Source organism: Miscanthus floridulus, chromosome 11, assembly GCF_019320115.1.
Source record: "Miscanthus floridulus cultivar M001 chromosome 11, ASM1932011v1, whole genome shotgun sequence".
NCBI classification, from domain to species: domain Eukaryota; kingdom Viridiplantae; phylum Streptophyta; class Magnoliopsida; order Poales; family Poaceae; genus Miscanthus; species Miscanthus floridulus.
In genome coordinates, this window is record NC_089590.1 from 39,212,393 (window position 1) to 39,225,800 (window position 13,408).

The window sequence follows — 13,408 nt, forward strand, 5'->3', positions numbered from 1 at the left end:
CATCCGTTTCAAATTATTATTGCATTCGGTCTTTTCAGAATACATAGCTTTTACAATATATGCAGACATAATCTACGTCTACGTACCACCTTTGTTCCAAATTATAAGTTATTTTAACTTTTTTTTGGAGAGTTAAAGCATCTCAAATTTGATCAAAATTATAGAGAAAATTACAAGATTAATGACATCATATACTATGAAAATATAATTAATGAAAAATCTAATGATACTTATTTGTTATCATAAATGTTATTATTTTATTATATAAAATTGGTCAAACTTAAAATATTTTGACTCTCCAAGAAAGTTAGAATAATTTATAGTTGGGGATGGAAGGAGTTCATAGGAAAAAAAAATACACTCTCCGTTCTAAATTATAAGTCGTTTTGATTTTTTTTTTGTCCATTAGTTTTGCGATGTATCTAGATATAATGTATGTCTAGATACATAATAAAATCTATGTAAAAAAGTTAAAACAACTTATTATAATTTAGAATAGAGAGGGTATTTAAAAAATCTAAAATGATTTACTCAATCCATCTCAAATTATAAGACTTTTTGTTTTTTTTTTCTAAATACATTGATTTTACTATGTATCTAAACATAATATATATCTCTGTGCATAACAAATAAAGCGTATCCAGAAAAACCAAAACATCTTATAATTTATAACGGACGGAGTATAATTTAACTTACACCTTCCAGACGGAGGGACTATAAATAAACATGGTCAACGGAAGGCACCCGTTGCTCTGGATTTAGGGGCTGTTTGGATCCAGTGACTAAAGTTTAGAAGGTGTTACTTGGGGGTGTCGTATGTGGTGTTTTGATACTAATAAAAAAAATAAATTATAGAATCCGTCAGTAACCCCGAGAAGAATTTATTAAATCTAAGTAATCAATCATCAGCACATATTTACTGTAGCATCATATTATCAAATCATGAACTAATTAGGCTTAAAAATTTGTCTCGCAAAACAGTCTCAATCTATATATTTAATTTCGTAAATATTCTATATTTAATCCTTCGGGCATGAATTAAACATCGCATGGAATAGTTTGGGGGGGGGGGGGGGGGGGGGGGGGGGGGGGGGGGGGGCGAAACCAAACAGCCCCTTACTTTTAACCGGGTTGCTCCAGGGCATGTCCCATCTGTCAAACGGTCAAACCGGGTCGGCACGATCCGGGAGGCGCCGCGGGGAGGGGGTGACGAACGGCGCTCGGCTGCTGGGTGGTTGGACAGTAGGCAAGGCCGTACGCGGAAGAAACCGCGGCAGCCTGCCCAGCGCAAGAAAAAGGCGGAACCGAACGGAAGCAATCAAAGCCAGCCGCGGCGCTCTCTTCCCAAGTCCCAACCGAGAGGTGAAAGCGTCGTCCCGTCCCCATTTCGCTGCCGACCCCCGCAAAGCAGAAGGCTTTTGCTTTGCGCGTCCTCCCAATCCGCGGCTAGCGGTCCCCTCTTTCCTGCCGAGCTCGCCGGCGTTCCCCTTCTGTTCCTGCCGGTGGTGGTATGGCTCTCCTCCTTGCCCTTTTGATTTGGAACCGTTATTGGGCTCCTTTTTTGTGGGGAATTTGGGCGTCGATTGAAGCTAAACCTGTCCTGGTTGCGGGGGGGATCCTGGCTTGTGATTGGCTGAGTTTAATGGAGTCAGTCGAGATTGATTCTAATGAGAGCTCTGCGACGTATGAGTCCCCTGTGGGGGTTTGGCTTTGTCTTGATACATTATGCGGTGGCAAGTTATCTTTTGCTACCTCCTTGCGCAAAGGTTCAATTCAGGAATGTCGGCCTAGATTATTGAGCTAATTAGGTGTTCCGAATTCGTTTGCTGTTTGGTGGGTACCTAGGATAATCAGCGACGAACTGTAGATGAACTTTTTGTCTTCATAGACGAGTTATGGTGATACTGGAAAGCAAAATCTATTGGGATCTTGCCCCAGAGTACAGGTAGGCAGGATTCCGTGAAAAAAGTGCAGATGAATCACTATAGGCTCCTAACTTCTTCTACTCCTAGTAACCTTATCTTGGTTCATCTGCAAGAAAAAACCTAATCATGGTTTGTCAAGAAGAAACAAATTGGCGCTCCAATTTGTAACCTCAGAATGCAATTTTTTGCCTCCAGAACAATACTAGTCTCCGTGCTCTTTCCATAACCTATCTAGCACATAGTCAAATTTCATTATCCATGAGAGATGGCCATCAAATTTTCTGTTGCATCATCATGGCTCCTTGTGCCTCAAGCGCAATATCAGTGCCTCTACTGTACATATAGTTATACATTTGGGAGGCCATTGTCATCCCGTACATGAAGATTTAAGTATTACATACATGGAACATCACTGTAAGTCCATATGGGTAATTGATTATACCATATGTTAAAAGCATGCTGAAAGACTTGGGAATGGATGCAAACTGTGCTTGAGGAGAAAGATATTTGAGATGCCATCAGACATCTCTAACATGAAAGTACTGCAGATAAGTGTGGGCACAAACAAGTTATGCAAATCATTGTTCCTCTGCCAAGTGCCAACAAAAAAACATAATTTCACCATGTACATAGTAATAAACATTTTACAGTGAACTTCATTCAGCTATCCCTTTTTCATTTTCTCTGCATATGCTTTTCTTTTCCTTTTCCTTTTGTGTGTGTGTTTCTCTCTCTCTCTCTCTCTCTCTCTCTCTCTCTCTCTCTCTCTCTCTCTCTGTGTGTGTGTGTGTGTGTGTGTGTCTCCATTAAAGTTATATAGTTTTTCAGCCTACGCTTTGTAGGTTCTGTCTCCTTGATATCAATAGTTGTACAACATGTAAATTGCATTTGCAATGTTTCTTTCTTTTTAGATATTCAACTTCTTTCAACTCTTCAAGATCTTTTGTAACATATTTAGCGTACCAACATTAATATAAAATTGTTTATCCTGGCAACCACTAGGTTGGAGATGACACATATGTTTCCAAGGGAAGGTGCCTCATCTAGCTCAACCTCAATGAGCAGCCAGAGGAGTGAAACTGATGATGATAGGATGATTGCGATGGTTCTCTCCGAAGAATATGCCAAGTTAGATGGTGCTATGGCCAAGCGTCTTACTAATTTAACATCGATTCCTGTAAGATGTCCCATGAATTTTATGTTACTTGTATTATCCTTTGCCTTTTCCTTTTCTTCCCTGCACAGAAGGCTATTTGTTTTATAGGCACATAATGTCTTCATTTCTGGTACCGATAAGTTGATTAAAGAAAGTTAATATCCCTGGCTTCTTATCTGGTATTCATTTTTATCTGTACATGTGTAGCATGTTCCCCGGATTAACACATACTTCCCAACATATAGTGATGCCACTATGGACCATTATCGCCTTCTTGATAGGTAACTTTTCATGAACTATAGTTTCCTTTATTTGCTTAAGCATTGACATTATTTCGTTAGGAAGTAGGTTCCTCATTTTTCATGAAGGTGTTTCAGTATTTTTGCCTTATTTTGCAATCATTAACTTTCTTCATGTTTAGTTGTTTATATTGGTTAACTCCATCCTCCTATTACTAATATTTTAAACATCTGGAGATCTCTGTCCTTGAGAGTGTAAAATTTGTCTTGCTCATACGAATCTTTAGCTAAGTTAAAGCCTTAAAGCACAAGGCTTTGTGTTAAATTTTGTTTGGGGTTGTACCTGGGATGTTGGGAAGAAATTAAAGAAAACTATGAATTGACATGCAAGCTGTGGGAGATTCAACTTAGGATGTGTTTCCCACCATTTATCTCCATCTTCTAAAACATATAAATTGGATCTGTTTTTTTTTTCTAAAATTTTCATTTCCCTGGGTATTCTGCATTTTCAAACAAATATTTAGAGAGGTCTTTACTTTATGCACATTGCGGATATGGAAGTTCAGTCTCTTGTACCTTGCGCCTGTTTTGAGTATAGATGAAACATCAACATGTGTTCACGATAAGTGTTCTTTGTAGGCTAAATGCATACGGCTTGTTTGAGGTGAGAGTATCTGGTGATGGAAATTGTCAGGTACACCAACTTCTTGTGCCCATTCAATTTCTTTGATACAGCAACAACAATAACAAAGCCTTATATTGTCCTATAAGCTACTTCTCAGGTCCATTCTATTTATTCGATGAAATGAGACAATCTTGTTAAACTCTTAATCTTATGTTCATGTGGTTGTGTTTTGTTCATGTAGTTTCGTGCACTCTCAGACCAACTATATAGATCACCTGATTATCACAAGCATGTTCGAAAGGAGATTGTAAAGCAGGTTTGTCAATCACCTGGCTATATTAGAAGTTCCATTTTTTAATTTATTTACCAATTACATGCACCTTTTTACTAGTTATTGTTTATCTGTCTTGACTATATTATTATATTTATTTCATGGTTTGAAGTATTAAGAAACATTTTTGGGGTCATTATTGATCTGATACTTCCTTTTCTGCGAAATAAACCTGCATGCTTACATGTACTTAACATCATAATCATTTTTAGGATGAAGAGAAAGTTGTATTACTCATCCAGTAGGGACGCATGAATAAATGGAAGTGGTATTAACTATGTTAGTTCAACCAGCTTTTTAACAGGGATAATAACAGTACAGGAAAACCCCAAAACATCATCTATTTGAGAACAAAACCAGCAAACTAAAACATCTTCTATCTAAAAAAGAACAGAGGAAGTATTTAGGCTGTTCGGCTGCACTAATGCAGCGGCTGATGCTACAGTGTCCCGCTGAGGAGACTTGCAGCCACAGCCGCAGCTGCAGCGAACGGCGTGAATTTTCTCACCATTGGTCTGATGATTTTCTTTCCTGAGAGGCCTGTATGCTTATATGTGCTGTTTTTCTCCTTTTGCAGCTCAAGGAATGTAACTCCTTATATGAAGGTTACGTTCCAATGAAATATAAACATTATTGCAAAAAAATGAAGAAGTATGTATATTGCTAATATTAACTTTGCCACTTCAATAACAGAAGTCACTGAATTTGTGTTTTTCTGACTGTGGTGTCATTGAAAACTATCTTCTACAGGTCTGGTGAATGGGGTGACCATGTCACGCTACAAGCAGCTGCAGACAAGGTTAATTCTCTTTTTATGCTATGTTTCTAACATCATTTGCTCAACTGAATTTTCATGCAACTTATGGCATCATTGCAAGACATTTAGCCATTGCACTACCATGCAAATGATTGCTATTATTTTCGTATCTTACTGAAATACAAAACAAAGATAACATATGTTGTCTATGGTATAGCCTTAGAATAGAACCTCAATGATCTTGTATTGTTGTAGTGCGTTTAAATTCATCATATATCAATTCATATTTGCATTGTGCTTCACTAAAATCACCATACTTCTCATAGTTTTCTACTCTATAAGGGCAGTCTATGTTCATATTTACTATTGAACATGAGTTGCCTGGAGTCTGGAGAAAGATGTCTAATTTTTTTTCATGTACTTTTGGCAGTTTGCTGCAAAGATATGTCTTCTTACATCATTCAGAGATACCTGTTTTGTTGAAATTGTTCCTCAATATCAAACTCCACAGAGAGGTAAGGTTCCTTTGTTATACTTATTAGTGACTACTAGCGGATCAGCTACATAGAAAACTCTTCATACTGTTCAGTCCTCACACTGAGCAATATGCTATTTCAGCATTAGTATTAGTTTATGCATACACCTTCATGATCACTGCACACTTCGCTAAACATAGGTGGACATAAAAGTTATGTAGCTATGATTACTGACCCTAAAACCCTATGCTTTTTCAGAGATTTGGCTGAGTTTCTGGTCAGAAGTTCACTATAACTCACTGTACGATGCTCGAGGTCAGAACCACATATACTTAACGTAACTTGCGTATGGCATGTCTGAAATACATTAATGTGAAATCTTGCTATGTGTACCCATCTTTTAAGAAAAGGAAGTACTTGTCGCTGTGCAGATCTCCCTAGCAAATACAAGCCTAGAAAGAAGCACTGGTTGTTGTTTTAATATCCATGCGGGAGTTTGCTTCATACTGGTGACTCAATATTGCTTGACCGTTTCGACCCCGTCCGTGGTGGCCTGGACATAGCCCTTGTGGCTTTATCCCATGAATGATCCATTGTGTTGCTTGGTACAGCTACAGCACGATCCAGGCATACAGCACTAGATACAGTTCTAATGCTGAACCTGAGCCTTGTGAATAGATACTCCTTTACTGACATTCAGGTTGATTGTATACCCTGCCCTATTCGTTCATTGTTATATTCTTTATTTATACAGCTACATTATTAGTGCTCTTCATCAGTTCATTATTCACTTCATTTTTGGAAGAATTCATCATTGCATTCTTGGCCCAAATGTTCATTGCCTTTTGCTGACACATTTTATGGTGCATGGCTTGTCTGCCTGAATCTGTTTATCATATTTCATGTGTGGACTGGATGTACAGCAGTCGTGGTACAGCCTGCCAAGTGGTGTATGAAGTATAGTAGTCACTTGTTATCGGATTATCGCTACTCGAAATGTCTGTTGTCTGTACGACGAGTGGCGTTTTTCAATGGGGATTTTTGGCACTTGGCCTGGTGTTGTTTAGACCTGAGCTATGTTTAGGGTGGTGAAATACATGAAAAGCCCATTCGGCTTGCTGAATTGTTGCTGAAACTGGCTGAAAACACTGTTCTGGCTGAATTCTTGTGAGAGAAAAATACGGTTTCTGGCTAAAAAAACAAGCTGAATAGTGTCATTTTCTGGGTAAGCCGAACGAGGCTGAAACAGGGAACAATTAACCGCACTAAAAACATACGACGATACCCCTCAATGCTAGGAAGGGGTTGTCTGACGTTCCGTTGGTGGGCAGCGACGCTAGTCTAACTATCCCTTTCTATTCGCTCGGGAGTTTCTAAAAAAAAGAGAATCAGTCATCATGTCTTGTGGCCCCCTTTCTTTCCCACCGCATCACACCCTGTGCCCCGCCTGCGCGCCGCGCCACGCGGCAGCCTCGCCGACCACCAGCGTAGCCGCGCGCCCCCACCGCCTCCTCGCTGCTTCGACTTGGCATCGCGCTGCCCTCCGTGCCCACCTGCTGCGCCGCCCACTCTTGCTCCCTCGTGCCCCGAACAGTCAGACCGCTGGCTCCTTGAACTTAGGGTGGGAGCCGAGGACTGCTGGCTTCCCTTCTTTCGAGATCCGGCCATCGCCTCCTTGAACTCATGTGGACGCCATCTTCTCAGCTCCTCGCCTTGGGCCGCTGCCTCCTGTGAACTCCACATGTCGACGAGTCTCCATTCTCCCAAGTAGTAAGGAGATGTTGCGCTGAAAGCGCATGTTGCAAGCGTATGTTTCAAGTGTTTTAGATGTTTTAGAGGTATGTTGTAAGTGTTTCATACGGATGTTGCAATGGTTGCATATGTATGTTGCAAGCTTCTGTTCCCAATGTTTCATCTGTTTTTTTCCATACGTATGTTGCATGCGTCTATTTGTATGTTGCATGTGTTTCACACATATGTTGCGAATGTTTATCTAGATGTTGCGTATGTTTTACAATGGTTTCATGTGTTTTTATAAGTGTTTCAGATGCATGTTTCAAATGTTTCAAATGTTTCAGATGCATGGTTTGAATGACGTCAGGGCTTATACAAGGAGCAAGCAAGCCAAAGATGAAATATTAGGGAGATGCAGATCTCACTATTCTGACATTGCTTGCGTTTGCAGTGACCAGTGTGGTCAATATGGACTAACTGAACGAGATAATGAAAATAATGAAATTTGAGAAGAAACTTCTCTCGTTGTTGTAAGGTATGTTCGGTCTAAGTAGCTGGGTGATTCATTATCTTGTCACTTTTTTTTTTTTTTTTTTTTTTGCTTTGTGAAATCAAATGAATTATCTATAGCCATCACATTCATCACGGCTAACTATTACAATAACCATGAGGAGAAATTGAGTCATTCAACCAAATATCATAAGGTGAACTCAGGATGCAAAACCTCATTTGGTGAGGTGGTTCTTTAAATTAAACCGAATAAAACCTCTAAGGAGGTGCTTTTCAAAATTTCTTCATTGTATTTGTGCAAAAGTGGCGCATGTTGCTGAATGCAAGTGACTGCACAATAATGGCGAGGACAAAGGGATCAAATCACGGAGGAAGATCTGTTATGATCATCAGTATGTGTGTATATGTAGCCATCGTGGTAATCCCTCCAGTCACAAAAACATGTAGTTTAAGATAAAATTGTGTCAAGAATTTTTTGCTGCAAGGAATATATTACATAGACTCATTAGCCTATATCTCGGTTTAAAAAAAGGAAAGTGATCATACAGATAGTCAATTTCTTAACAAAGAATTGCAGGGAAGCAATCAGCAACTCCGGCCCCCTACATCCAACCGCGAACAACTCCCGTCCTTGTCGAGCACCGTGCGGCGCCACATTTAATTTTCTCCGGTGGATTTCTCGGTCACGATCGAGCTATCCCCTCTTGGCCTTCACTTGAGTGAGGTCGCTTCCGGACCTAATTTTTTACTGTTTAATTCTTTTTTGAAAGAAAAATTACGTTTGGTTCCTGGGAGATTTAAACTCATCTTTGACCCTAGGAGTCGGCGCCATGAGTCCTGGCGCCGAGGTAACACGTCTCGACGCCACAGATCTTGACGTCGAGGTGCCTGGCCGTACACAGTAGGAAATTCTAGGTGGCGTTGATGTGACCGATACCTCGGCGCTAGAATACATCAGTCTGTTCGGCTGGGGCTGAAACGATCGTATACGATTGTGGATTATTACTGTTGGCTAGTTTGGTGTAAGAGAAAAATACTATTCTGGCTAGAATTTTACGATCGTTTACCACCAAACGAACAGGCCGCATGACGCAGACCTCGGCGCCACGTAATCTGGCGCCGAGCATGAAAGTCGGCCGCTGCAGCATTTTTCTTATCTCTCAAATCACTGGCAAGCGTGCTGTAGATCACACTGTTCCCTCCTCCATAGCCCATAGGCCCTGCCCTGCCACTCTATAACCCAGCCATACAGCTACACTGTCACTGAGACAGCGGCGCAAGTGCGCAGAGCCGAGCGCGAGAAGCCACGAAACCAACCGTGATGTCTTGCAAGCTTTCTAAAGCTCCTCACTTTGTTTCCTTTTACAACTTGTTTTTGTCTTGATTTTGGGTTGGCATTTTAGTTTTTTGTTCTGCCGATTTGTGATTGTGAAGCTGTTCGTTTTGTGTTGCAGGGATGCAAGCCTCCTGGTAGCAGTGATCCGTATATGGCTGGCTTTATCCCCGGGTGTTCTCCAGTGAGCCCCGGCATGTCCTGCCCGGTGAGCCCCGGCATGGTGTCCTGCCCGGTGAGCCCGCGAGCTTACAACTGCCTGAGCTCCCCGTCGTCGCCGACCCACTTCGGCGGCAGGGGCAGCAGCTTCTTCTACGGCGGCGCCAGCAGCAGCCGCGGCACTGGCATTGGTGGAGGCCTCCTCCCGTGGCTCAACAACCTGTCCCACTCCGACGACGCCTCGTACGCCGACGGCTACTCCTTCAGCACTCCGGTCACGCCGCAGAACGGCTCCCCGCCGCGTCGCAAGATGGCGCGCTGGGCGCCGGACAACGCTCCCGCCGCCGCCGGCGGCGGCTCCAACGTGCAGTCACCGTGCGCCTCTTTGCCTCGCATGCAAGCAACCATGTCTTTTGGACAGAGAGAGAGCGCTGGACAGAGAGTTGGACACAGAGAGAGACGAAGAGAACGCGGTCATGCTGCCTGCTGCGGCACGCGGAAGCCCGCCCGCGCGGTTCCCGAGGCGGCTGGCTGGACGTACTGCCATTAATTCCATGGAAGACTTGGCCGGCCCGAGAGAGATGGAGTTACAGATCAAATACAAAGTTTGTGTACTGCGAGAGTAGGGGGTGTTTGGTTTCCTGGACTAAATTTTAGTCCAGGTCATATCGGATGTTTGGGTGCTATTTAGGAGAACTAAATATAAGTTAATTATAAAACTAATTACACAGATGGAGACTAATTTACGAGACGAATTTATTAAGCATAATTAATCCGCAATTAGCATATATTTACTGTAGCACAACATTATCAAATCATGGACTAATTAGGCTTAAAAAATTCGTCTCACAAATTAGCCACAATCTGTGCAATTAGTTATTTTTTTCGTCTATATTTAATACTTCATGCATGTGTCCAAACATCCGATGGGACAGGGACTAAAATTTTCCTGCAGGAACCAAACACCCCCTAAAGCTATGAATACAAAGTTTGTATTCATAAGGGTAGACATCACAAATACAAAGTTTGTATACTGCAAGAGTAAAGCTATGACTCAAATAAACACCACGGGTCAATATTTTGGGCAATCCCTATTGTACATCAGTACTAGTCATATGCTCAGTTACACCATAACCCTGCAAATCTTACATAAAGAAGCATTTAACTATTTATTTTTCTTTTTTGAGTAAGTGCATGTTTAGTTGCACTTCATTTTACAAAAATTTTCAAGATTTCTCGTCACATCGAATCTTTGGATGCATGCATGAAGCATTAAATATAAATAAAAAATAAAACTAATTACACAGTTTAGACGAAATTCACGAGACGAATCTTTTAAGCCTAATTAGACTATAATTGGACACTAATTACCAAATAACAACGAAAGTGCTACAGTACCATTTCGTCAAAAATTTCGCCAACTAAACAAGGCCTAACACTACAAAGCAAAATCACTTACCATCATCAGGTTTCTTCACAAACTCAACCCCAAGACGTTCAAAGCGTTCACATGCCTTGTGGACATCATCCACAGTTACTCATATATGACCTGGACATCATTCAAAGCGTTACTGTAGCGTTTTGTTTTTATTTTGTAATAATTGTCCAATCGTTGACTAATTAGGCTCAAAACGTTCGTCTCGCAAAGTACAACTAAACTGTGCAATTAGTTTTTGATTTCGTTAACATTTAGTACTCCATGCATGTACGCAAGTTTGATGTGACGGGAAATCTTCTTTTTGCATAGTGCCAAATTCTGGAAATCTGGCGAACTAAACATGGCCCTGAATGAACAAAAGTGAGCAAATACAAGTGTTAGAGCACTATGTGATTCACAATTTTATATATCTTAGAGCACCGAAACTATGCCTATGATTTCAGAAACAACAACCGTCAGTCATTTCAATTGAACATGGATGGTCAAAGCATATACCAAAACCATGAGGATCTGAGTTCTCATTATGGTAACCTTTGAATTCAGAGTCATTTTCCGTGCCCCAGTTACTACAGATACCAAGTGTTAATTAATTTGCTGGTGACCATTCAAGCTATTAAAGAAGGGCATCTCACAAAGATACAGGGTAACAAGACGCACTGGGTGAGCCCAAGAGTAGCTTTTTGCCTAAAGGTCCATTCAGTCCGCTTGATATGTAGCATGTTCGTTTCGTCGTAAACAATCGTGGATTATTTACTGCTGGCTGGTTTGGTATGAGAGAAAAATAATATTCCAGCTTATAATCCACGATCGTATACGAGCAAACGAACAGGCTAATGATCGTCGGGGGCTGAGATCACATCCTACAAGCACACAGTATTATTAAATTTACATAAATACTTAAGAATCAGGATTGTGTAGATTCTATTTTCAGGTGATGCATAGTTTCACGAGTCCATAGAAACTTATACCTCGTAACCAAGAAAATACAAACTGAATTTCATCTCTTCAAAATCCAGCCTTTTCAGCAACCTGGAGAAGAAAGTGCACATCATAAGACATATACCTAGAAAACCTTTTGACCCCGAACACAAAACAATGACCAAACAACTTGTTTCGGTGGTGGTGACAATAGTAGTAACAAATTAGCAAGGGTATCAACAGGAATCTGGAGCCACAAAAACTTCAACTTTTCTCAAGTGTGTTCAGCATCAAAAGCAATCGTACTAGCCTGTGTAAATCGCTTGACTAAGTAGATAGCACATGAATGTATTGCTTGCAGCTGTTTACAGAGCCAGATGTGACTCTGTAGAGTTACAACCAGAGGCGCTGGACAGAACCTTTGGGATCTCATCTCCGAAGTGGTACTACAACCGGATTGTGATGGCCTGATGGGCAATGTTCAGCAAAGCCCGCCTACAAAAGCCTGTTTCAGGGTACTGTGCTTTTCAGCCCTTGTTTTTCTTTCATGTGGTTGGTGGTACATGAAAGGTGCTGAACAACTGATCGGTTAGCACGAAAAGGGTTGTCACATCCGACCTGTTGCCCCCTCTGTGACGAAGAGGAAGAAAATATTAATCACCTGCTGTTGACTCGCGTCTTTGCACGAGAATTTTGGTTCTTCCTTCTGCGCCGGGTTGGCTTGCAAAGTCTCACTCCCCACTCTGATGAGATTGACTTTGATGATTGGTGGGGCAGAAGCTTTACGTGATATTAAGCAATTCGACTTCAATACTCCACGTGATATTAAGAAATTCGACTTCAATACATGGTTGCAGCACGCCGATCCTACCAAATATTCCATGTCCAAACAATAGGCCTAAGAATATTAATAATATCTTCTTTATTTGGTTTTTTGCCCAAGGTTCTTTATTTGGGTTAGGATTCCTATTTAGTTTACTCGGAGGAATCTATTTGGATTAGGATTCCTAAATATCTAGACCACCTTAAGAACCGGTGTTTTTGAAATCGAACTCCGTATCGTGTTCGACAAGAGCTATTCTAATTCGTATGAGCATGTGTTATATATATATAAGTCCGGACAGAAGAAACTCTCTGTTGTTTGGTAGTTCGAGGGAGACGGATAAAAAATAGATAAAAAATAGGCTAAAATTTTACCTCTTTATTATTAGATATAGAGGTATAGAAGAAACCTAGCCGCTGTGGTCTGTGGGCTGTGTCTGTGACTCTGTGTAGCGGCGATGCTCAAGTCCAGTCCAGCAACTGAAACGAATCGAGGTTTAGCCCAAGCATTGAGGTTAGCAAATTTAGTTATGTCCTCTAGTTTTTTCGTAAAAAAAAGGTATGTCCTGTAGTGCTCCCTCGGTCCCAAAGTAATTTTGTTTACGGAATCACTCTATATTAAACTATTTCAAATTTAGCTAATTTTATAAGAAAAGTAACAACATCTATGTGATAACAAATAAGTACATTATAAAAATATATATCATGATTTATGTAGCGATATTAATTTGTTGTCATTAAAAATTGGTGCTCTTTTTTCTATAGTTCAGTTAAATTTAAAATATTTTGACGCTTTCATACTAAGAGCATATAACTCTACATAAGTTGATTTAAACTAGAACAGATAGAGTACATATATATATAGTTCCTTTTGCATTCAACGCACATAGAAAAAATGATGCATCTATATCTCTTATAATATAAACCACACTAGAATATTATCTTGATATGCAAGGTGTCCACCTTAACAGTCCACTATCACTTG

General features: G+C 40.6%; 1 protein-coding gene and 1 pseudogene across 1 annotated transcript; one reads left to right on the top strand and one right to left on the bottom strand.

The window, feature by feature from the left end:
• The first annotated feature begins 1,183 nt into the window (after nucleotides 1-1,183).
• LOC136492995 (OVARIAN TUMOR DOMAIN-containing deubiquitinating enzyme 12-like) lies at nucleotides 1,184-6,281 on the top strand. Its single transcript, XM_066489022.1, has 10 exons — nucleotides 1,184-1,508; nucleotides 2,928-3,102; nucleotides 3,289-3,362; nucleotides 3,960-4,014; nucleotides 4,187-4,261; nucleotides 4,854-4,927; nucleotides 5,027-5,075; nucleotides 5,464-5,548; nucleotides 5,768-5,824; nucleotides 5,941-6,281. The coding sequence occupies exons 2-10, from the start codon at nucleotides 2,935-2,937 to the stop codon at nucleotides 5,988-5,990; spliced, it is 687 nt and encodes a 228-aa protein (XP_066345119.1). The 5' UTR covers nucleotides 1,184-1,508; nucleotides 2,928-2,934; the 3' UTR covers nucleotides 5,991-6,281.
• A 4,415-nt stretch (nucleotides 6,282-10,696) lies between these two features.
• Nucleotides 10,697-13,408, bottom strand: part of LOC136491809 (uncharacterized) — a 35,065-nt pseudogene continuing 32,353 nt past the window's right edge.